The 27,466-nt window shown below is 36.1% G+C and overlaps 1 protein-coding gene across 6 annotated transcripts in view; it reads left to right on the forward strand.

The window, feature by feature from the left end:
• LOC118199039 (putative ATP-dependent DNA helicase HFM1) overlaps window positions 1–27,466 on the forward strand; it is a 511,790-nt gene that overhangs the window by 56,824 nt on the left and 427,500 nt on the right. For 5 of the 6 annotated variants that reach the window (XM_085816885.1, XM_085816888.1, XM_085816889.1 and 2 more), the window contains one exon: window positions 10,259–10,329. In XM_085816885.1, the coding sequence (XP_085673011.1) occupies window positions 10,259–10,329 (71 nt within the window). Of the gene's footprint in view, window positions 1–10,258; window positions 10,330–26,974; window positions 27,349–27,466 lie in introns of those variants that run through there. The other variant, XM_085816891.1, reaches the window with a different exon arrangement.

Genomic DNA, 27,466 nt, shown 5'->3' on the forward strand with positions numbered 1-27,466 from the left:
TTAATATGCGTAGCATTATATCTGTTAGTAGTGAAGATTTGTCAAAAGTGTCTACAATGGCCGATAAGATTTGGGAATTAAACCCTGTTACTCCCCAAATAGCTGCTGCATCATCCATAACGGTAAAAACGGAAGTGATTGAAAGTTTACAAAAACAGGTTAGTGAACTTAGCTTACAAGTTTCTGCTTTAAACAAGCAACGCCACAGTCGTCCCTATTGTCGTAACCGATCCAAATCACGAGATAGGAGTTACAGTGGTAACAGATCTAGTGATATTTGTTACTATCATAAAAAATCTGACATTTAAGTGACATTAAGTCATTTAAGTGTAAACAACCCTGCAACTACTCATCAACATCACAGACAAATAGTCCGAAAAACCAGCTCCCCGTCTCTCACTGACGACGGAGGGACAAGGGGTGCAGCTAAGTCGTCTTTTCATCAACGACAAAGAATCGGCTACCCAGTTTTTAATAGATACTGGGGCAGAAATTTCTGTCATTCCTCCCTTGCCTGCAGATAAAAAAAACATCTCAAAATTAGAACTCTTTGCTGCAAATGGTACGAAAATTAAAACATATGGCCAAAAATTACTCAAGCTTGATCTTGGACTCAGACGATCATTCACATGGCCTTTTGTAATTGCAGACGTAAACAAATCGATAATAGGCATGGATTTTCTTGCAAATTTTAACCTTTTGGTAGATTCTAAAAATCGCAAGTTGAATGATGGTACTACATTCTTAACAACCAATGGAACTCCTTGTTTTCAAAATAACAATAATAATATTCCGATTTTAAATGCCGTAAATGATCCATATAAACGTATCATTAACGATTTTCCGGATTTGTTAAAACTGAATGTAGTTAATAATAAAGTTAAAAATCATAACATCGAACATTATATCGAAACCAGAGGTCCACCAGTTTTCGCTAAAGCCAGGAGACTATCAGCTGAGAAACTTAAAGCGGCTAAAAAAGAGTTTGAATTTATGCTCCAAATGGGTTTATGCAGGCCATCCAAAAGTAACTGGTCGAGCCCACTACATCTCGCTATGAAGAAATCAGGTGATTGGAGACCTTGTGGAGACTATCGAGTGTTAAACAACGTCACGATTCCTGATAGATACCCTCTCCCATTTTTAACAGATTGCAGTTCCATTTTAGCTGGAAAAAGAGTTTTCTCATCCATAGACCTCATTAGAGCGTACCAAAAAATTCCAGTTCGCGAAGAAGATATACCGAAAACGGCCATTCTCACTCCCTTTGGCTTATTCGAGTTCCCATTCATGATGTTCGGCCTACGAAATGCGGCCCAAACGTTCCAACGTTTCATGAACAGTGTGTTGAATGGACTAGAATTCGTGTTTTGCTATTTGGATGACATTCTAATAGCCTCTCCAGATGAAGAAACTCATCGAAAACATGTACGAGCAGTCCTCGAGAGACTAAACGAATATGGCCTGTGTATTAATGCAGCAAAGTGTAAATTTGGTCAAGCAAACCTTGCATTCCTGGGATACGAAGTGTCAGCTGAAGGACTTAAACCTCTCTCAACGAAAGTTGATGCCATCAAAAATTTCCCAGAACCAAAGTCATTTACTAGTTTAAGACAATTTTTAGGTATGGTGAATTTTTATCACAGATTCATACCAAATTGTGCGAAATTGCAACAACCTTTAACAACATTGCTCAGTGGTATTAAAAAGAACTCCAGAAAAGCAATAACCTGGACTGCAGAAACAAGAAACGCCTTCCAGATCTTAAAAGATGCACTTATTCATGCCACAAACTTAACTCACCCATCCGAAAAGGCTGAAATATCGCTAACAACTGATGCTTCCGATACTGCCTTTGGAGCCGTTTTACATCAGATTGTGAATAATGCAAAACAACCCTTAAGTTTCTTTTCCCGAAATTTGACATCAGCACAACAAAAATATAGTGCCTACGACAGAGAACTCTTAGCCATCTATACAGCAGTAAAACATTTCAAATACATCTTAGAAGGGCGAACGTTTGCAATATACACGGATCACAAACCACTAACATTTGCCTTCCAACAAAATTTGGAAAAAGCGTCGCCACGACAAGCTAGACAACTATCATATATAGGCCAGTTCTCAACCGATATCTGATTCATACAAGAGAATGAAAATACCGTCGCTGACGCTCTCTCTCGCAAAGACACCATTTCTGTACCATCTGCAATAGACTTACAAACTAATAGTAGACTGTCAAGAAGATGACGACTTGGAGATACTTAAAAACAACCCAAACTTAAAAATCCTGCAGATCCCTATACCGAACAGCGACAAGAAAATTTACTGTGATACTTCTACAACTTATAATCGACCATACATCCCTGCAGATTCCAGCATTTAAACATAGATCTGGTGGGTCCGCTACCTCCTTGCAAAGGATTCAAATACCTTCTAACCATCATCGATCGTTATACACGATGGATCGAAGCGGTACCGTTAGAAGATCAATCAGCAGAATCTATTGCTAAAGCTTTGATTTATACTTGGTTTTCACGCTTTGGAATTCCGAATCGCATAACATCTGACCAAGGTCGGCAATTTGATAGCCAACTTTTTCAAGCTTTAGGAAAATATCTTGGTTTTCATGCAAACACTACAACTGTGTACCATCCACAGGCAAATGGCCTGATCGAAAGACAACACCAAACTTTAAAAGCAAGTCTCAAATGTCATCTACTCGAATGAAAATCATGGCTGGAAGCATTGCCTTTCGTTCTTTTAGGCATAAGATCTGCCATCAAGGAAGACCTAGGTTGCTCATCCGCAGAACTTGTATACGGAACCCCTTTAGCATTACCTGGTGAATTCTTTTCAACAGTACCTCATATGAAACAGTCTGAATTTTCTCAAAACCTTCAGAAAATAATAAGAGCTATGAAGCCAAGTTCTACCACCACCCATGGAAATAGAACAGTCTTTGTTTCTAAATATCTTTCCAACTGTTCTCACGTATTCCTATACAACAACATTAATAATTCGTCGCTACAGCCTGTCTATCTTGGACCGTATCCTGTAAGAGCAAGAAAGGATAAGTACTTTGATATTGAAATCCAAGGAAAAGTTAAAAGAGTTTCAATAGACAGACTAAAGCCATGTTTCCTAGTGCAAGATTCTGATATTCCTTTCCAAAACTCCCATTCCAAGAAAGCGGAACTTGGGGAAACACCTGCACTCAAGAACACTGAAGAAAATTCAGAAACTCATCATGAAACCAAGACTACTAGAACCGGCAGACATGTGAAGTTCCCCAGTCACTTTAAAGACTATCTTCCATAATCGCTGTCACTAGGAAGGGGGTGTGTAGTGTTGGTTCAGTTCCGTCAAGTTTCTAATGAAATTTAGTTAAAGTGGAATGGCAACACCTTCTAGTCTCCGCAAAGAACGAAGTAAAAAAACTTCGAGTTTTTGTCACGCGATGCTACGTGCATGTAAAATGTAAATAAATCTTATGAATAAGAATCTATAACATCGTAAGAAATAAAATATTGGTTCCATTGGAGTCAGAGAAGTGTTATTTTTCTATATTTGCACACCAGACGCTTCAGGCCCTGTCATTGCCTTCACAGGCGTTGTGCCCTCTGGTCCATGACAGGACAAATTTCTTATTACTTGTGCTTATGATGTCTTGAATTTGCCGGGATATAAGAGGATTTGTGTGCTGTTGTTTGATGGCATGTATGAAAGACTGACTGTTGGTGATTACATGGATGGTATCTGAATTTAAGTCATTAAGTTGCATAATGCTGTTTAGTATGGCAATGAGCTCTGCTTGATATACGCTGTTTTGTGGCCAAAGGTAACCTTGCCATTCGGAATCGAGGCCTGTTTTTGTTTTTATGGTAACTGCTTCCTACCTTATTTTCAATCTTTGAGCCATCCGTGTATGCAGTAAAATCAGATGATGGAGGTGGCTTGTCGAGGTTGCAATGGAGATTGTGAAGACCCAGAGCGGGATGTCTGTTATATTTCGATGGCTTTTCTTCATATTCTTCTGGATTGAAAATTACGCCGTTGTACGTTGAAGTTTTCTTGAGTTGTAGGATGATTGTGGACAGTGCGTCGATTTCTGTTTGAATTGGTAGTGGCGTCACCCTGGCTATTGTTTGTAGTGCGTTGGTGGAGGTTGTTGAGAATGATCGGGTAATATTGATCAAGAAAGGTCTTTGAATTGAGTTAAGGGTCCGAATTTTTCTTGCTGTCATGGGAAAGGCCCAGATAGTGGCTCCATAGGTGATTATTTTATTGACGACTGTCTTTAATAGAGTTTTCATAATGCGATGATTAAGGCCCCAGGAATATCCTTTCATCGTCCCTAATGCTTTTGCGATTTTGGCGGTGGTTAACTTCGTTTCCTGAAGATGTGATATCCAATTGAATTTCTGGTCTATGGTGAGTTCTAAGTACTTAATGGTCTTCACACATTTTATTTTATTGTTTCCAATTCGTAGCATGGGATTCCTGGTTATTGTTTGTCCTGGCTTGTGTATTATAAGTACGTGCGATTTTATATGTGATATTTGGAGTTTTATTCTATGACAAAGGTAGTTGAATATATTAAGGGTGGTGTTGCAGTTTTCCTCTAGTTGTCTTCGTGTAGATCCTTGGATTATGAAGGCAACATTGTCAGCGAAGGCTACAATCCTTGTGTGATTTGGCCACTGATGATCGATAATATTATTAAAGGTAATGTTCCGGAGGTCCGTGCTCATACACGACCCTTGGGGACATCTTCTAGTTTGTTTTCTGGCGATTATGGTATTGTCATAAATTACTACACTTTGTCTGTTCTTGAGATAGTCCGTAATCATAAGGTACAGGTTTCTTGGACACTGCATCTCCCTGAGGGCCTGCTTGACAGCTGGCCACCAAAGAGAATCGAATGCATTTTGCAGGTCAAGACATAGGAGAGCCGAATGCATTTGATGGCTTTTGTTTGCTTGTATTTGAGAGATTGCTATATCTATTGCATGAGTGGTTGAGCTTTTGGGTTTAAATCCATACTGGTTGGTACATATTCTATTGTCGTTATATATATGGTATTTTAGTCTGTTGACCAGAAGTCGTTCAAGGAGCTTTCCCACAGCTGGTAGTAGATTTATTGGTCGGTATGAGCGAGGGTCCTCTGGTTTTTATTTTTCTTCGAGAAGAGGATGATTTGCCCGTGCTTGAAACAGTCCGTGAAGCAGTTGTATTTCAGGCATTTATTGTACAGATTTAGGAGTATTTCTGGGCTGACTTTACAGATTATCTTCAAAACTTGATTTGAAATCCCATCTGCGCCAGGTGTCTTCGCATTGTTGCGTGTTTTGATGAGTTGTAGTAGTTCGTTTTTTGTAAATTGTCTGTCATCTGGGGTGTTTGGTGAATTAATAGAGGTTCTTAATTCTCGTTGCTCTGGGGTGTCTTCTTCGCTATTGTCATATGGGAAAACATGGTCTAGGATGTTGTTTAAGGCTTCTGTCATAACGTTGGCGTTGTTGTGCATATGTATGCTATTTGGGGTGTGTGTCTGCGTCGGCTTGAAAATCTTTGAGGTGGACATTTTATAGAGTAGTCCGTAAGTATTTTGGTTATTGGTGCAAAAGGAGGTCCAAGATTTTAGTTTAGCTTCCATGATTTTCTTCTTATAAATTGCCCTTTGCCTGTTGTATTCGGCTCATGCTGCTGTGCGATCTTCATCGTTTGTGCGGGACTTTAATCTTCGTCTTAGCGCTCTGGTCTTTTGGCGATCTGTACGCAATTCTTTGGTCCACCAGTTAGCTTTTGTTTGATTGGTGACTTACTTTAGTTTGAAGGATGCATGGCAGCATTCTTGAATAAGTCATGTGAACTGTATTGCATATATATTGACATCTTTGGAATTAGTCTGGGTGATGGTTTGTAGAATGGATTGAACTTTTGGACTTAATAGTTTGATAAACTTTTTCTCTGTGCTGCTACTAATTCGAAAGCGTTTCGTCTGTATGTTTTCTATTTTCTGGGCAATTTCAAAGGTGATGTATTTGTGGTCGGAGAAAGAATCATCTTTGCTGATCTTCCTATTCTGGATTTTGTGAGTTAGGTGGTGTGTACTGAGAGTCAAATCGGGCCATCCTCTTCCATTGATTGTGGTAAACGTGGGTAAGTCCTCAGGGTCGTTATGCAGGATTAGATTGTTAGAGTTAATAAAGTCCTCCATTTCTGTTCCTCTTGGGGTCGTACATGGATAACCCCACAGGCTGTTCTGTGCGTTAAAATCACCGTTGATCACGTGAGGGACGTTGCTATTGTGGAGAGTCGTCTTTATTTCTTGCAGGGTGTTATCGAGGTCTTCAATAGGTGACGCATAGGTGCTGAGGTACATTTTTGATTCTGCTGTGGTAATGGATATGGTGACTACATCTCTGTGTGCTTTGATAACGAGTGGTGTCCAGGACTTATTTAGCACGATGATGGCTGCTCTCGGGGACTGTGTAGTGTCTGAGTTCTGCCACGATATGATGTTCCATGTTAGTGGTAAGTTTCTTGGGGAACCTTGGTTGCAGTATGTCTCTGGTACAAAAATTATGCCATGATATTGTTCTGAAATGAATTGTATTAAATTATAGGTGGCTATCTTTGAACGCTGAAAGTTGATATGCAGAGCTTTAATTCCATTTTGACGATTAGACTGACGGAGGAATGCAGTGGGGTGGTTTTTTATGATATTAATGTTGCTTAGAGGTTGACTACTCATTGTATTGCATTCTGCTTTTGATTCTTAAAACTCCTTCTTTGTAGGATGCACAGTAGTTGACATAAGTGGGATGGTCACATGAGTATTTTGGTGCCGAAATGCTTATTGTTTATGTCACAGTTTATGCAGTTAGGGCTATTAGATTTACATTCGCTTTCCTGGTGTTTGCCACCGCAGTAAGCGCAGTGTGGATGATAGGTGCAATCCTTAGAGCTGTGGCTTAACGCTTGACAGTGATAACATCTGTGAGCACCTATAAATTCTGTAATTGAACTAGTGTGCCAGCCAAAGTGGACGGTTCCTAAGTTCATACATTTATGGAATGAAACAGTTTTACATTTCACAATCCATTTGATTGTGTTGTATTTGTCCTTAAGCTTAAACAGAGGCTTAAAATTGGAGATGTTACTGTTCGTAGCTTTTGCAAGTGCGGTGCTTACTGCTTCAGCTGTTGTATTCAGCAGCAGTCGGTGGATGGTGCACTTAGGGGTTCTTAGCTTTGGTACCTTGGTATGAATTAGATCAATTGCTTTTTCCGTCTGTTTCAGGAGGCTGTCTAGCTTAGCTACATCATCCTGTGAGGTGCAATGTACTGCAAGTCCACCTTGCTTTATCGGTACTATCTTTTTTATCCGAGTTTGGATGTTTTCGATCGGGAAAATCTCTTGCAGTTTTTCTTGTAATTTTGACACACTTCTGGAGTCTTTTGGATAGATGAGAAGGACTGGCTCTTTTTTCTTTTGCCTCAGAACTTGTGTGTAGGTTTCTTTGATGCTGGGTGCTTCATAGTTATCACAATTGGTAGTGTCCTTTGGAATTTCAGGCTGTGGATGATTTGAGCAGCACTGTGAGTTGTTTGCTGTTGCTGTTGCATCAGCGGCGCAGGGCTGTTGTTCGCAGGATTTGACAATTTCGGAAGTTTCATTTGCTTTGTTGCTGGCTAGTTTATAGAGTGCTGATAATAGAGAGATTAGCTCTTCCTGGATAGCATTGGGTATTATATATCTGAGGCTGTAACGTGAGTTTGCGATCTCCATGCAGTGAGAGTAGATGTCAGAGGCAGATATAGGCACTGACATGTGTGAGTTTGCTGAATGGGATGCTACTTCTGATAGTATGTTGAAAATGTTTTGGATGGGGGGATGAGTGCCTTCAGTGTAGTCACTGGGTTTGTGTGTGTGTGATGTAGTGGATGGCATAATTATACAGTTGCAAAACAATTGGATACTGACATACAATATAATACAGTGAGAAAACAAAAGTAAATAAAGTACTAAAATAAAAAGATCTCTTGTTATATAGCACAATGAAAATTACTAGCACAATAAGTCGCAGATAAGCAATGCTAATTGGATAACAGATTTACCATGCTAGTGGCATTCTATTCGTGCGATTTTTACAAAACCAGGCACTTGGTATAATTTGAGTCATAGAATCGAAATATGGAAAAAAATGGTATGTTATCTCAGAAAAAGTCCAATTTTGTGTCAAAATACCTGTGTTAGAACAATGCTATATATAAATATAATATATATCTTAAGATGCGCTTTCAAGACATGGGAAACACAAATTAAATTTCGACAATTGGTCTAGTAAAACAGGAGATATACAACTGTCCTAGTTTTTTTTATGCATGGTTTACCTCCTATAATAAAGTCATTTGCATTTGTAAAATCATTAAGTCTTAGACTATTATCACTACTTTTGTCGTGTAAACTGATTACCCATAGAGCTCCCAGATTATCTCATGGCAATATTTGCCTTAGTCACCAATAATCAGTTTTATATCATTTGAAGTACAGTCATAGGTGTCTTCAAGTTTATCATAAAATCATCCGTAATGGGACAAGCTCGAATTTGCACTTTGCAAATTTTCTCATTCATAGATTTTAAGTCTATGACTCTGTTTCTGATTTTCCTAGTTACTACAAATCCTACCTCAAAGCAGTGCTACAACTATATAAAACAATACATCTTCTTTTATCCAAAATTCCTTGACCAAGCCATCTGATCTCCTGAATGGCCAAAGTGTCTAATTTATAATTCACAAACATATCAACCAGATTTTTAAGTGTTCCTCCCTTATAAGGTGTATGCACATTCTAAGTGCCAATATGTAAGTCCGTTGTCATTCTATTTCGCCTATTCGATTTTTAAGTGTTCCTCCCTTATAAGGTGTATGCACATTCTAAGTGCCAATATGCAAGTCCGTTGTCATTCTATTTTGTCTCAGTGTCATCTGTCCATGATTTAGCCTTTGAAATTTCTGAACTGGAATTTTTTTACAGGGTGGGATAGTTAGTCCCATGCCCAACTCCCCAACCTAGAGGACCAGTCCCCAAATAAATCACCAGGGCATGGTTGCCTGGCTATACCTTACGAATGCTGAGTTTACGACATGCATGAGCTACATTGGGACTATTCATTCACACCCGGTCACCACACGGGTGGTGTAATAAATTACAAATTCCAGGTTTTAATTTCCACAGTAGTATACATTTGCTATCTAAATATCGCTTCATGTTTTCTAGGAGGTAATTTTTCATTTATATATTCTCTCTCTGACTTTTATAATATATATAAATACTATTAATAATTTTATATTTTTATTTATTTTGATTTTTAATAAAACAACTATTTGGCATAATTTATACTGTATCAATTCATAATTTTTATAAACATCTGCACTATTAATTGAATTAAAAAAGGATATTTCTAATGCCTTTTATATTTAATTCAGCTACTCCCCCCTCCAAAAAATATCTGCTGTCATTAGCAATAAATTTGTTTCTTTTCTATTTCATTTTCTTTCAAAATATGACCTTTTATAACCAGTTTTGTAATTACATTTCATCTAATGTAAGTTTTATACCTTGTAACAAATTCCATAATTTTAACCACTGATGTGGTAGATAATTGATTTTGAACTTAAATTTACAGAATTGCTTTTTATTAAAATAATATCTGAAATTACAGTTCTTTATTTTACAAGAACAGCAGTATTCTTTTGATATTATTTAAAGACACAGGGTTATCTTAATTTCACTAAGTATGAAACTAAAAAAATTTATTTGCTGACTTTTCATGCTTGGCTTTCATGCATTTATTGGTCTTGTATTTAAAGGGAAAGTGCCATAATTCCCTTTCAAAAGAAATCAATTTGTTGTGTTCTTTTCCAGTGTAGGATAAACTTAACTTCCAGTGTAGTACTTAGAATTTCATTACACATAAAATTTTTTTGCGTATTTTTGATTTTGTTTCTTAAATTTATCCTTCTATAAATTAATATGAAAAAAACAATGCTGATCTCTTATTAACAAATTATAAATGAATTCTGACCGAAAGTATTTTATAAATTGTTAATAATAATAATATTATGACATATTATTTATAAAACTCTAAAATGTAGTTAAATGCCTCCTTTTTTTAATTAAATGTTTATATAAATAAAGTCTTTGTCCTGTATAAAGTTATTATTCCTACATGAATTTAAATTAGCTTTAAAATATCAGTATGTATTCAGTTCATTTCCTTACTTCAACATTGTGCAATCTACTGTTTTTGAGGATGTGAGTAAAAATTTTATATTAATTATTTTATATTAGTAAAAATAATGTGTATGTGTTTCTGTTGAAGTGTAATTTTTATTTATACTTACACATGAGTGGTGATAGTAGTTACTTTTGAGAGAATGGTAACTAATTAATAGTCTAGTTTTTTCACCACACTATGTTTAAAAAAAAAAAGTTTTGTTATGTAATTAATGCTTTGTGTTAAATAAAGTATAAAGTAAAACTATATTGTTTCACATAATATACAAGTTTATAACATGGTAGCAAATTGAATGTTCAGCTGGTTTCAATGAAAGATGAGTTAAAATTGATGAAAACCGGTGTTGAGGTACTCTTTCTGAGCACTTACTTATATTTGTGTAGGAATCTGGAAAGAGAAAACTATAACAGCAGATGTGTAATTTTTGTACTTCTGTATGCTTTGATAACTACTAGCTATTCTTTAGAATATGCTTATTTCCTAGTAAGCCTCTTTGTTAGCTGTAAATAAATATGTGTCTATTAGTTTATATAATTCAAGGCTTTAATATTTTAGTGGCATGCTGGACAGTATTGTCTTTGAGTCTAAGATAAACAAGCGATACAACAAAAGATAAAATTCTTCAGTGACTCTTTACATTCAATGCAAATTATTTAGAATTGATCCCCAGAAAAGAATCAAAAGTGGAATATTAAAATATTAAAAAAAATATGAAAAAATTAATTTCATTCTTTGAATTCATCTCACTTTAAAGAACTTCTGAAAAGCAAAAATATGACAAAATAAAATAGAAGAAGAAATGGCAAAATGTAGTGCATCTAAACATTAAAGAAGCTAAAACTAAAAACTTGGATATTAAAAATGATTCTCAAACTGGCTGTAAAACTCAGGTAAAGTTACTTAAAATAGAATGAATGAAATTTGATGGTGGTTTAAGAAATTTGATTGGTTTCTTGAGCCAATTTGCTAAAATCTGCAGCGATAATTCTGTATTCAGTGAAGATAAATTCGTATATTTAGAGCCTAGAATGAAACCTTGGTCATAAGCACATAGATTACTTGAAGGTTTCCTACTATTAAGAGGAAAAAATGAGAAAGCTATAAAGATTTTAAAATCAAGGTATGGAAAGGAAGAACTTTTAATAGAATTCTATGTTTTTGAATTATTATCTCTAGTTCTACTGGAAAGGGAAAAGTATTTAAATTTTTGCATTTTTATGACTAGCTAGAATCACAATAATGTGCTTTAGAATCATTAGTTGTAACTAAATGTATTCAACAATGCTTTTTTTGTCATTTGAATCGGGAATTTCCGAAAACATTTTCAAGATCTAGGAGACACAAGGTAACTAAAAAATACTACAGCTAAAAATTCTGATGGTTGTTTATGGAAATTACTGGAATTTTTAAAATAGAAGTTTAAGTAGAGGAACATTAAAATCAAGCAAAATTTCATTTGAAGCCAATGAACATAAATCAGATTTGCAGGTTACACATAGTAAGATGTTGAATACAGTACACTCCCGATTATCTGCGGAATTGGGTGGCGCGGCCGCCGCGGATAACAAAAATCACGAATAATCCGAAAAAAGCAAAACACGGGTATTGCAAAAGAGAAAACAGTCATTCCAACTTTGAAAAATTGTTTTATATACAATAAAACGTAAAATAAACAGCAGGAAATGTTTAACTAACGCTTAATATTTTAGTATATCACTCAAAACTAACCTAAAATGCATTTTGTTAATGCAAACAGAAAAGTGCTTTGTGCTTACGAGAGGCGTCAAGGAATGCACAGAAAAATTAATACATACGTACTGTTTTAATACTGTAATGTATTATGTAATTACAAAAGCATAACTGTAAAACTACACCTTTTTGGAGAAATCAGTCATTTGTGTTTGCTTCTTGCTTTGGAAGCATTTTCTCTTGATCCGAGATTGCATTTTTCGTAGCGTAAGTTTCTCGGCCAACTCCGCATCGTCTTGTTCTTCCAAATAGCTCAGCAGTCCATCGACTTGTTGCAAAGCCGCTTCATGAGTCTTCCGCATCTGCACAGTGGGCTCGTCTTTGCCTTTACTTCGCTGTCCTTCATTATCAGTCTCTCCCCTTGCTTTTTTCACAATTTCGGCGTTTGTCAAGCGTTCGAAGCCAGGTTCGTTGACGTTACACTCCAATCACTCATTAATGTTTTCAGCATCGATGTTCTCATCACTCGAAACTGTTTTCACCATATCGGTAAGAGTCGCCTTGTGTGTGTCTACATCTTCATTTGCTTCTTCATAACTCAAAGGGGTTAGGTTGTTGTTGGCTTCAACATTAGGTATGAGTTTTCTCCATGATTTTATGAGGGTTGACGGTTTCACTGAGTCCCATGCAGATGCAATATCGTAGATGCTGTCCAAGATTGTGTAGTGTTTCTAAAACTCTTTCAGATCATAACCTTCTTCAATTTTGGTCATTAACAGCTTGGTTTGGTATGTTCTCTTCATTGTTACAATGACTCCTTGGTCCATGGGTTGGATTAGCACAGTAACGTTGGGGGGGGGGAGAAACTTTGCAAAAATTTGTCCATCAGAAGACTTTAGCACACTTGTTGCTGGGTGAGAAGGTGCATTGTCGATCAATAGCACAGTTTTTTCAGGCTGGTTTTTCGATTTAAGATGTTTAAGCACTTGAAGAACAAAGATTTTTTTGAATCATTCTTGAAAAATGTTTCGGTTCATCCATCCTTTTTTTTTTTTTTTTCGTGGGGGGGGGGTTTAAAGTAATCAACGGGCAAATTTTCTATCCTTTGTGTCTGTGAAAGATCTCGTTTTTTTTTACTTTCCACTGACAACAAGTCTAAGTTTATGTTCACCGGTAGCGTTAATGCAAGACATGATAGTGATCCTTTCGAACAATGGCGATATAATGTGATAAATTATAATAAATCATTTAAGTTTTTTATATGCTGTATTCATAAATAGTAGCTGTTTAATAGCTAACTAAATAAAGAACAATATGTTCCTTTAATTATTTTATTTTGCTGCTTTTATGACCCGCCGCTTTACTTTCACTTTCAAATGCTAAAGTGCGAGTGGGAAGACATTTCGACAAAAGTCCCGATCCGTCGGAATTGTAAATTTGTTCAAAAGGTAGCTCTTCTTTTAAAACAAATTCTCCAAATTCATGGTGGAAATCGTTGGCTGCTTGTTGGTCACCACTAAATTTCTCCCCGTGAAGTCCAATTTCTCGAATTCCAAGATTAAGACGAGAGAGGGCGGTGGAGCGTACACTGCAAGGGTGAGTAAGACATCAATTACTCATCAGAGGTCAGAGGGGAAGGTTCCGAGAAGGCCTGGGATATTTTGGCTATAAATAAGCACGATGTTAGCAAATTTAACATTTCGCTCAGTTTTGTGAACATTTTCATTTTCTTTGCTTTACGCTTGTTTAAAAAAAAAAAAAAAATTTTATGCAGCAGGCGCGGATAATTGGGAGTCTACTGTAGTTTACTGGGTCCTTCAGCAGTTGTTTCTGGACATAATAATAATGTCAGTAAAGAGGTACTATGCACTTTTTGTAATAAATTGATACATTTATAGAGTCATTAGGTTTATCAATGCAGGAAACTGGAAAAATGTGGAATGCCCTTGCCGAGATTCAAACATCAGACCTCCCAGTTCTAGCTGACGTGCTATCTAGTTACACCACAAAGGCATGCAGAAATGAGAGAGAAAATACATGATACATTTTCTCAGGATTGTGCTGCTGTTATTGATTTTCCTCGAAAAGAAATGCAGCTGATTGTAAAGAAAAAGGATTTGTATTTTCGCTGTCTGAAATAAAAGCATCTTAGCTCTAAATGCAAACCAAAGATGTAAATTCAGATATCAGTAAATGGAACACTGTATTGCAAATATAGTTTCATTTCTGTATGATTTTCTTCATAACATTTTTCTTTTCTCTAATTTACTTTATTGTAAGTTTACAATATATAAAGCATATAACATGGAATATATCCATAAATTGATTCCTTGTGTTTTCAACTTTTCTTCTTGTCATAGTTTTTAATGTATTAAAAGTTAGGCTATCCAGGAAGCTTGGGAAATGCTGAATGCTGGATATGGGAAAATTCTGGATAGTTCAGTGTATAATATAATTGTGCAGTAAGTGGAATTCATATTAGAAAAAACAAATTAATAAAAGAAATTTCCTATCTAAAATTACCAAAAAAATTCATCTTATTTATTACTAGTTTGAATATCAAAAACCTAAATGTAAAATTATATAAAATTTTTGAAAAATGCATTTCAGACATAAAAGCAGTATTTTATGGGCCTTAAACATAAAAGTAAAACATCTTGTACGATTATAAATTCCCACAGAATGTGAAAGTTCATGAAGATATCGCCATATTTATACAAATCATTTTGGCAGAAAATTAAAGGAACATATTGTTCTTTATTTAGTTAGATATTAAACAGCTACTATTTATGAATACAGCATATAAAAAACTTAAATGATTTATTATAATTTATCACATTATATCGCCATTGTTTATATTGTTGCGTTTTTCTTTTCTGACACCAGTTGTTACGTTATTTTCTTCGTTCACATTCGTACGGGTTTTGTGTGGATTTGGAGTGAATGAAGGTGACACTTGATGAAGTATCGAAACACACTTTATTGGCCAGTATTGTCAGGATAGCTCCAAAACACGTTTTTACAGTCGTCGATGAACTACTATAAACATACTGACACGATCAGCAACACAGCCTTCAGTTTATCAGGCTATCACAGTGGAGACAGCTTTACTGCAAAGCACCAGAATACAGCTCCCGACTCTGCTCGGTCGTTCTCAGAACTCCACAGTTAGTTGTAGTAGCTGTTTGAGACTCTCCATGCTACAACTCGTGATGCACTCGACGACACACAGAGCATGACTCCCGACTCTTCGGTTCAGTCGTTCCCAGAGCTCAACACGCTTTCTCGATGATGCACTAACCGCGATACACTAAGAGACTCCTTCCGTGGACTTGACGACCCACTCGGCACTCGCCCGGCTGTCAATTCGATCGACTCCGCAGGGATTGGCTCGCTAGACGAAACACCAACTCGATACTATCTATCTTGCACTCTCGATGAAGTACACACACTCGCCCTTTCGACGAGGCACACAACTGACTGCGGACCAGCAGGGTTTATATAGCTTTCGGCTTGCGTTCAAGAACATTCTCAGCTAAACTGTTAAGAATTCATTCCAGAAGGTTCTCCATCCGTCCATGGCATATCTCCAATTTTTGTCGCCACATGGGCGATTTCTCACCAAATGTGGCAACCTTGCCTTCACTTGCCATTTTATGGCAACCCTGAAACTGCTTTGCGGGTAAGCCATCTTACCGCGCCTTGACATTTCGTAACAATATGTTTTCAAATAGAATTGCATATTATGCCTTTGTTTGAGGCTAGTATGCTGTAGCTTTAAAAATATTCCTCTGCATGTTATCCCATAGAAAGCTAACCCCAAATATTAATAATTTTTTTAAAATGTGAAGAAAAAAAAACGGAATTTATATTCTTCTTTGTAAAAATTAAACCGGCTTATCATGATAATTAGGTTTACATAGTACTTAGTACTGATGATTGTGTTATGGTGTCATTTTTATTCATTATTGCTGCTTAATTACGGTACTTGGCAACAATGTATAGCAATGTAATACATTGTTGCCAAGTAAGACAAAAAATAAGACATGTAAGACAAAAAAATAAGACATTTTCTAAATTCTTAACTAGCTTTGATGTAAGAAAAGTGTTCCTGATATGTGTGTCTTTAATGGTATCTTTTGAGATAAAATACCGTATTTACGCGAATCTAATGCGCATCGTTTTTGGCCAAATGTAGTATTCAAAATTAGGGTGTGCATTAGATTCGATGGCGCATTAGATTCGAGTGCAAAGTTTGCCGATGACGTCAACCAAATTTAAATCATAGCAAAGGATTACTGTATTTCTCGACTACATTTACCATTGACACATTATTGCATAGAGGATACAAACTGCAGAATGCGTAGTCAAGGAATGGAGGGCAAACAGAGAAGAATGTCATATGACGCTACTTTCAAACGTAAAGTAATTCTTTATGCTGAAAAAAATGGCAATAGAAAGGGAGGGAGAGAGTTCAACGTAGCTGAGAGCAATGTTCGCTTGTGGCGGCAACAGAAATTGGCACTGTTTGCAACTAAAGCTAGTAGAAAGAAATTCACTGGCCCTTGCAAAGGAAGAAACCCTAAAATTGAAGAAAAAGTTTTGGAATTTGTACGTGAAAGGAGGGAGAATGGACAACCTGTGACTAGTGACACCATAAGAAATAAAGTAAAAGAGGAGGCTGAAGTTCTTGGAATACTGAAACAACTAGCCGTGGGTGGGTGGATCGGTTTATGAAGCAGATGGGCTTATCTCTAAGATGCCGTACAACAGTATGCCAAAAGCTTCCTGCAGATTTTGAGGGAAAACTACTAACATTTCAGCGGTATGTCATCACACATCAGGAAAAGAATTTTTCAATGGGGCAAATTGGCAACGCTGGCGAGATGCCAATTTGGTTTGATATGCTCGTAACTACACCCTTACGAAGAAGGGGACTAAGGAAGTTATCATCAAAACTTCGGGATGTGAAAAACAACGCGTAACAGTGATGCTGGCAATAACAGCAGACGGGTGCAAACTTCCCCATTTCTTAATATTCAAACGGAAAACATCCCTAAAAACCCTAAGAATGAAAAGCTGTTCCCAGATGATGTCCTGATTCGAAACCAAGAGAAGGGGGGATGACGGAATCATTAATGCTTGATTGGCTCCGAAATGTATGGGAACGGCGTTCCGGTGGGCTCTCCAATCCACCATCAATGTTTTGTCTGGACGCAGTTCGTGGTCATCTCACCGACGACGCAAAAAAGAAGATGCACAGCCTAGGCAGTGATCTTGTTATAATTCCTGGAGGGATGACGTCTGTGTTACAACCCCTGGACGTTAGTATAAATAAACCTTTTAATGGGTACGTTCAGGCGGAGTACAAAAAATGGTTTTGTGAGCCAAACCGTGAATTGACCCTGACAGGAAAAATAAGCGTGTTGCACCGCACATTGTTGCACACTGAGTTTCTGCTGCCTGGAAAAACATTGAAGCACCAATGATTATGAAATCTTTCAAGAAATGCTGCATTTCAAATTCATCTAATGGCAGTGAAGATGACGTGCTCTGGAACGCCGAGGATGACGATGATGATGATGAGGAAAGAAGAAATGAATCTGCTTCTGACGAAGAGAGCTGCGAGGATTCCAGTGATGAAAACATTAATGAATAAAGACGTTTACTATTAATCACTGATTCTAGAAACTGTTAGCTAGATAGAAATACCACGATTTATTTCATGTTCATATTTTACTATAGGTACCGTATATACGGTAGTGGTAATGAACAATGATTGTTTCACATAACAATAGCCCACTAATAGGTTAATTCTATGTTCTGCTACTTTACGTATAAATCCATTGTTGTATAAAATACGGTATCTAAATTTAAATAAAATTATCATACCATTGATTGATAGTTTATATTCAAATCCATTGTTGTATAAAATAAGATTCAATAAATTCCTCATACCATCGATGCGCATTACATTCGCTGACAAACAATTTTTTTATTATTTAAAATTTTAAAATGGGGATGTGCATTAGATTCGATGGCGCATTAGATTCGAATAAATACGTTATTTTAAATTCTATATGTGAATGATGCTTAATTGTTCTGTGAAGAACAGGAGATATTAAACTAATGTTATATTGTAGGTGATCTGAGGAAGAAGTTTGAGTAACAATTTTTGAAACGGTATATTTTGTTGGAATGCAAATTGATTTTAAGGTAGATGACTCAATTTTCATACATTCAGAAAGCTATATAAAAGCATATTCTGAAATTATTTCACTTAGAAGATAAAAGTCCTAACTATACCTGTAGAGAAGAATGTCATATGACGCTACTTTCAAACGTAAAGTAATTCTTTATGCTGAAAAAAAAATGGCAATAGAAAGGGAGGGAGAGAGTTCAACGTAGCTGAGAGCAATGTTCGCTTGTGGCGGCAACAGAAATTGGCACTGTTTGCAACTAAAGCTAGTAGAAAGAAATTCACTGGCCCTTGCAAAGGAAGAAACCCTAAAATTGAAGAAAACGTTTTGGAATTTGTACGTGAAAGGCGGGAGAATGGACAACCTGTGACTAGTGACACCATAAGAAATAAAGTAAAAGAGGAGGCTGAAGTTCTTGGAATACTGAAACAACTAGCCGTGGGTGGGTGGATCGGTTTATGAAGCAGATGGGCTTATCTCTAAGATGCCGTACAACAGTATGCCAAAAGCTTCCTGCAGATTTTGAGGGAAAACTACTAACATTTCAGCGGTATGTCATCACACATCAGGAAAAGAATTTTTCAATGGTGCAAATTGATCCTGGTACAATACTGTTATTAGAATCTAATCCATTACCAGAAGAAAAAAACAGTTCCTTACATAGAGGCTATTGGTTCAGTAATGATCCTTGCTATTACTTTATTTCAGCTTTTGCTGTAAACATGGTTAGTAGATTTAGATCTAGTCCTTGCAGAGTGCACTGAAATGCTGTAAAACACATTTTCAAATACCTGAAAGTTACACCAAACATACATATTATTCTTCAAAAATTAATGATACTTGCCATCTTATTTGGATACTCAGATGCTGATTTTTCTAATGATATAGACTTATTGGCAGGATTGAAAATCAACTTCTGGCTATGTGTTTGAACTTAGCAGTGGTTCAATAACTTGATGTGTCAGAAGAAATCAACTATTTCTATCTCTACTACCGAGACTGAATATATTGCAGCATCAACTGTACTGAAAGAAGTATGGTTGTGCCAACTTCTGCAAGATGTGGGTGAAAATGAAATGTGTAAAGAGAATATTATTAATCATTGATAATCAGAGTGCTATTAGGGTGAACAAAAACCTTATGTTTCACAAATACACAAAATACATTGATTGCACTACCATTTTATTCATGAAAAATCTGAAGGCAATTCTACAATTACAAAGTATGTGAAATCTGAAGAGCAGTTAGCAGATAACTTCATGGAAGTGCTTCCCATAACAAAATTTAAAAAGTCAAGAGAACTGCTCAACATAAAAAATAAGTCTCTCACATGAACCTTAATAGATTTGCATTAGTTAATATTCTTTTTAATATTTTAATTTAAGATTTGCTTTTAATTTAATAAGTAGTTCAGTTTTTCTGATTTAGTTACTAGGCTTGATTGTCATTGATCATGTTTTTGTTAATTCTGGTGACAACAGAATTAGAGAGAGTGTTAAATTCTTAATTCCATTATCACTCTTTCTGTGTACTTTTTGGCAACACTGTTGTAGTCACATGCTTGTATGCTATGAATGTATTTCAGTGGCAAGATGTTATGTCTTCCATAAGTTTAAATAAATTTATTTAAACCAGTAATTTCAACACATTTGTATTTATGAAATATAAATTCTTCTGTAAGTGTGTGAAGGTTGTCCAAAACTCTTAAACTCAAGTATAGAAACCATAAAATACTGTACGAAAACTGTAATAACATTTCTGTATACTAGTGATGACTCTTAATTTTACATAATGAGTTGTAAGCTGAGCTGTTTTATGTTTTACTGTGTTTTAGTTATTGTTCGCATAATGTACTTTGTGGTGTTTTTATTTTAAATTCTTGATAATCCGATTTCTTTATTTATTAGACTGTGTGAAACAAAAATTAGTGTTGATAAATAAAAGCAATAGAAAAAGCAAATTTTAAGAGTTACAAATTAAAGTGAATAAAAATATTGTTAATTGCAATTTTAATTGATCTGGCACATTAAAATAAGATTTCAGTCAAGATGCTGGTCCATGTACTTTAAATCCCAAATTTATGTTTCGATGAAGCTGAATGCTGCTTTCAATAATATTTTTGCTACAAATACTTTTTTTGGCTTACTCTCTTCTCCCTCCCTCATTTGATAAATTGCCTTCAGAGTATGTAAAATGAAAATATATTAAATGAATTACACCAAATGGGTTAAAATAAGGAAGTGGTTAAAACCAGTATGTGATCCGGTGAAGCTAGATGGTCACAGCTTTTTTTACAAGCGGGGTGGATTTTTCTGCCATTATCAAAAGAAAACATTTAAAGATGGCCATATGGTAGTCTAGCCAGAGCAGTCTGGAAGCTACGGTCATATTTAATTCCCAGCAAAGACCCATAGATGTTCCTGAGTACCATTGGTGCATGGGTGGAATATTCCATATTAAACTAAGTTTAGAAATTGGGTGAGTGGAATACGCCATATTAAATAGAATTGTCTAAAAATTTATGTCGAATATAAGTAGAAAAATGAAATTATATTGTTATGTTTTCCATTCTTAAATAAGGCTGTATGCTATAAAATGTTATTCATATATACCACAAAGTTTTCTGATGTATGAGTGCATATATATATATATATACACACACACACATACAGGGTGTTCCATAAATAGTGTCCAAACTCTGCACAGCCAGATTCCTTATTGGGAGTACATAAAAATGCCCAAGGAACTATGCCTGTATGATCCATATTTTATAAAAAAAAATACGTTTCAGCCGGTGCAATAAAAAAACCCTTTATTTGGCACATCAACAGCAGTATTTATAAAAGCAGATGTTTATAGAGTGTCTGCTGTGAATATTGAGGCAGGCTTGAACATGCCGTTGAATGAATGAGTGCACACGCTGCAACTGTGTGGCGTCCATCAAAGTACAAGCAGCATGTAGATGAGCAACTGAGCCTGTTTGTGTTGTCACTACGTCTTGATACACCAATTACAGTCAAAAGTCTTTAATCCGGACTCCTCGGCGATTCCGGATTATCGATTTTTCCGGATTATAGATCATCAGTTTAAATCTGGTGAGATGGCAGGCAGAAACTATAAAATTAAAAATATGAAACCGTAATTTATGAAATAAAGAGAAAATATGATCTATAGGGTATCAAAATTTACAAAAAAAAAGAAAAGCTTAATATTTATTTGTTTACTTTATTAAACATTTCTTTGCATGCGTGCATGCATAAAGCATACATTACGCATAGTCGAAATTAGAAAATTGAGACCAGAAAACTATTTGATGTGTACTCGTGATATTTATAATGACGAGGAATTTGATTTAAATCATATCAAAGATGGAATACATCGAGATAAAATACTACATTTAGTAAGGAATTATAAGCTGAATAAAATAAAAACATCTGACATGAAGATAAGGATAGTGCTGACAGATCAACTTCCAGTTCACTGCATGCCGCGACGTCCCCCCCCCTCCCCACAGAGCACGAAATTGATAAACAGATTTCGGAATGGTTAGAGAAACAAAGGATATGCCTTTATCCATTCTTTTTGCAGCAATTCCACTTTTTGTGTGATGGACATCGAAACATGCTTTTGCTTTATAGATCCTTTGGCAGCTCCAGAATTGGAAATTCTTTTTGACATAATCGAAAGTTCAAGCTTACTTTTATAAAATTGCTCTAACAGTCTGCAAAAAATAATACGCCGTATCCAATTAGATAATTTTAGCTTAACTTATACCGTTTGTTATAAATTAAACGCGCATGCGTGAATGCATTATGCATTGACGCATGCGCAGAAAGTTTGCAGCTTTGAGGTCTGGATTATAGATCATTCCAGATTATGGGTGTCCGGATTAACGACTTTTGACTGTACTTAAGATGGCTGATAAGAAAGAATTGAACAGTGTGAGATCTGGCGTTTGTGGCGGCCATAGAATAGGAACCCCTATGTCTGATCTAGCAGCCGGGGTATGCCATACCCAGCCAAATCACTTACAGGAGCACAGAAATGCATCAAAGCCCCATCATGCTTGAACCATGTATTGCCTCTAAGGGTTTGAGCCACTGAGCTGGCTTCTGTCCCGTGTATAATGGGTATACCCATACGGAATTGGATGCCAACCCCACGGATATTTTTTTACCATACAAAAGATGTACATGGGCACAATTACAGGGCCCTTGATGTCTTGGTTACATTCTATTGTCAACAGAGAATAAGGGATTATTAACATCAGAGACACATAGATTATACAAAAATTTGAAGCTTACATGACTGTACGTGAAGCTATTAAGACTGTACATTTAAAACTATTAAGACTGTACATTTAAAACTATTAAGACTGTACATTTAAAGCTATTAAGACTGTACATGAGCTATTTTTGCATGAAGATGTTTGAGTGCAAATATCAGTGTGTCAGTCGCATGACAATACCCACCATTGGTACTTTTAATGCTGTACATGTGACTTACATTATGCTATGAGGTGAGATTTTAGGAGCATGGATAAACAGACACTATAGTACCACACAAGATACTAGGATAAACACACACTATTAGTACCATACGTAAGGCATGCATTGAATGTTAGAATTGTACTTAAAATACTGCATATAACAAGCATTATACTAAGCATTGAAACAATTAAGACTGTACATGGTGCTGGTAATACATGAAGATACCAATGCGAGCCAATTGGTGCTGATTAACACTATTAATGCCGAACAGGATACATACATTATGCTGTAGAAATGCACAGTAATACTTATAACATACCTTAACCTGAATATTAGTACATATGAAACCATACAAGAGAATGAGTGATAAACATGAATGGCTGAGAGAACATGATGGCACATGAGAACGGGAGGAAAAAAATAATAATACAAATAATATACATTAAACTGATTAATAGTACTTTAGAAGCCATACAGGAGAATGTGTGAATGTACATAAATGCTAACGATAATGACCAAACTTGTTACTTGCATTATGCTGTAGAACTGTACATAAATACATATAACTTACATTGAGCTGAATATAAGCACTTAATGAAACTATATAAGAGGATGGGCGTGAATGTACATGAATGCTGAAAGAAACACGAAGGCACAAGTGTACGGAGGGAAAAAAAAAAAGCAATGTGACAGCCATATGACCAGGCATGATACATACTACATTATACTGTAGATTTTACAATAATACATATAATGTGCATTATAATGAATATTAGAACTTAGGGGCTATACAGGAGAATGTGTGAGTATACATGAATGCTGAAGAAACTGACCAAACTTGAAAGATACATTATGCTGTAGAAGATATAACATACATTAAGCTGAAGCTGAATGCATGATATACAAATATGCTGAAAGAAACATGGAGGCACGTGAGTACGGTCCAAATATGATACATGCGTACATACATTATGTTTGCGAAGTTATGCTATAGAATTTACAATACTACACATAGCATACTTAAAACTGAATATATTAGTACTTTAGAACCTATGCAGGAGAATACGTGAATATACTTGAATGCTGATGATACTGACCAAACTTGATACATACATGTAGAAATCATCGACGACCGATGCTGACTTAGCGAATACCGAGCGAGATGACGTCATCCCAGCTTAGTACAGTGCGGAGCAGTCTAGACTACGTCAGATAGCGTCCAGACATGGAAAAGAGTGGAGGCAAGCAGACGGCTTGTAAATCCTCCAAGAGTTGGTGGAAACAGATGGTTTCCTTCGATGTTTAAGTTCCTTTAGCCAAACTGATCATATTATCTAAAGCTAGCCATGGATGTTACGTGTGTATAATACTGAAATGTTCATCATTACATGAATCCTGTGTGGACTGAGTATAACTATCATGACATCGCCTGCAATATTAATTTTTACTTAACTTACCTTCTATTACTTTTATCTATTTTGTATTAGTAAAATAAAGCATTTAATAATGTGATATCCGTGCTCTCCTCATGTTTTTGAAAGTAATTTCTACATACATTATGCTGTAGAAGTGTACAAGAATAAGTATAACATACATCAAACTGAATATGATAAAAAAAAGAACAATGTGCCAGCCATTTGACCAAATTTGATACATACATTATGTTATAGAGATTTACAATAATACATAGAGCATACATTAAACTGAATATTAGTACTTTAGAGGAAGAAGAATGTGTGAATGTGTGTATTCAGGATAATGTGTGAATATACTGAATGCTGAGAATACTGACTTAACTTGAAACACATTATGTTGTAGAAGTGTACAAGGGTACATATAACATACATTAAACTGAATATTAGGACTTATGAAACTATACAGGAGAATGCGTGAGTATACAGGAAGGCTAAAAGAAACATGAAAACACATGAGTACAAAAAAAGAACAGTGTGGCAGCCATTTGGCCAAGCATGAGATATACATTATGCTGTAGAGATGTACAATATAACATTTAACATACATTAGGCTAAATATTAGTACTTTTGAAAATATACAAGACATGCGGCGGCGCTAAGTGTGGTTACCGACGGTGTGCACCCTTCTGTTGGTGTGCTCCTCTCTATACATTATGAGACACTCGTCTATTACAACTTTGATTTTTAGCTGATCCTGCTTGTGTTTTTTAGTGGTCTTTAGCCAGTGGGGCCAGTAGCTGTCATCATTCGGCTTTTTTAGCCTGTACTGTTCTCTGAGGCTGCATGAGAATAGGAGGTGGTCTGGGTCCCCAATCTCACCCCACTTGCAGGTGTCAATGTCTATGAAGCTGAAGCGATATTTGTATGTGAGGAATGGACCATGTCCTGTAAGAAATTGTGTCATATAATAAGAGGTAGACTGGGCCTCTGTCCTCACTTTCGGTATGAACTTGTAAGCTCAATGACCTGTGGTGCCCTGGTCTCATCTCCTTTGCTACTCTGTTATTAACAGCTCTAGCGAGTGCCGCTTCATAAATGTGATCGGTTTTAATGTGGCATCCTCATCTGTGTCGGCCGATTTCTGTCATCGAGGAACTCATTTAGAAATACCAAGTAGTACTGTATTGAGAGCCGTTCAGGCAATAGGTATGGTTCAAGCAGATGATGCACGAGTATGCCGGCCCAGCGTTTCTATGGCCATATTGTATGCGGTTTGACCTGAGACCACATATGGCTGTGGTGATGATTGAATATCCCATCACGAGTGAAACATGCTTCATTAGTCCACAAGATAGTATGTGCAATGAAATCATTATCTGTGTTATTTTGCTGCAGCAGCCATTTACAAAAGTCCATGCATTTCTAAAAGTCATCTGGTTTTAGATCTTGCACATTTTTGTACTAAAATGTGTATAGCCCCTCTGACCGTAAGAGCCTGTGCACAATACTTTTACTTATATTCAGCTGACTGGTTAGTGTGCACGTGCTTACCTTGGCATTTCTTCTACCCGCTGTACTATTGCATCCACCTGTGTTACCGTCAGAGCACTTTGCGGTCTTCCAACATCATGGCGACTGTCTCTTGGGTAGACGCTTCCCCTATTTCGGTCTGTCATCCGGCCTGCAGATGACTTTGGCATCGGGAGGACAGTGTGATGAAAATCAAGGGGCTCCCTAACAGTTCATAAGGCATTTCCATTACATTGGCCGTACATCAAATACATGTTGCAGTATTCACGAACAGAATACATGATCACCATACGAAAAATACCGGTAACTGCAAGATGCATCCTTTTAAATATGAGTTTAACGTCCGCTTAACATCATTCCATAGCGTGCGCATGCATGCCGTGCTATGTGAATGTTTTGAACATTATTGCAGATACTGCTGTTGATGTGTCCAATACAGTGTTTCTTCCTTGCCCCGGCTGCGACATATTTTTCATTTAAACTATGGATTGTACAATTACTGTTCTTAGGGTATTTTTTATGTAATCCCAACATGAAATCTGGCTGTGCAGAGTTTGGTCGCTATTTATGGGACACCATGTATATATATTTCTCTCTCTCTGTATGTGTGTACTTAAACTGGAGAAAAATGTATGCAATAAGGATGACTTGAAAAACATTTCCTGGCCATAATGCTGCTAAGACATTTAAACTTAAAACTAAACAGGCAAAAGAAAAGCATGCAAGAAAATAAACAATATATTATTAATTTAGCAAATTAATAGCACACCAAATTATAAACGGAGTTAAATTTTTGAAAATTACGAATTAAAATTTAAAAAATTAAAACTAAAAATGAAGTCAGAAAAATATTTGCAATATAAAAAATGAACTAGACTAAAAATGACTGAAGGAAATGAGTAAAAAATTTTAAAAAGCTGTTTTATTATCTTCAGATTCTTATGTTATCAAGAGAAGATAAAAACTTCTTATGACATTACATTTTTTCCAGGCTGATTTATTCTGTTTCATTTAGCTTAAAATTTTCCGAGGCACTGAATTAATAATATAAATACTTTCAGTTCCCCTGAAAATTAAAACCCCCTCCCCTGCAGACAAATCTAACCCATGCAAAAAAAAAAGAGCATATTCAATAATATGAGTCCTATACAGTCAAAAGTCGTTAATTCGGACACACATAATTCGGAATGATCTATAATCCGGACCTCAAAGCTAAAAACTTTCTGTGCATGTGCCGCGTTGACACATGCGCACAGGCGTTTACGCGTGCGCGTAAGACCTCTTACGACTGCGCATTTGCGTGTGCGCAAGCGCAGAATACGTTTTCGCGTGCGCGTTTTATGTATAACGGATGGTGTAAGCTAAAATTATCTAATTATCTATTTCAGTTAATGTTGATGATTGCGTTGTTCCTTAATTTTCGAATTGGATCCGGCTTATTATTTTTTGCAGACTGTAAGAGCAATACTATAAAAGTAAACTTGAACTTTCGATAATGTCAAATAGAATTTTTGATTCTGAAGCTCCCAAAGGATCGTACAAAACGAAAGTATGTTTCGATGTCCATCAAACAAAAAGTGGAATTGATGCAAAAAATGGATAAAGACGTGAAGAATGTGACAGAGAGGTTAGTGAAAACGGAAAAATTTCGATTGACACGTTAGTCGGTATTCTCGGCACAGCAATTAACGGGACTTGAACAGCGGAACTTTGTAAGTGAACAAAAAATTATGTCTGTTTATAGTATTAAAGAGAAAGTATTATCACATAAAACGAAGCAAATTAAACAACTTACATTGAAAGAAATGTTTAATAAAGTAAACAAATAAA

This window comes from Stegodyphus dumicola, chromosome 5 (assembly GCF_044657685.1).
Source record: "Stegodyphus dumicola isolate Sdum_Otavi_A_Nest chromosome 5, ASM4465768v1".
Lineage (NCBI taxonomy): Eukaryota > Metazoa > Arthropoda > Arachnida > Araneae > Eresidae > Stegodyphus > Stegodyphus dumicola.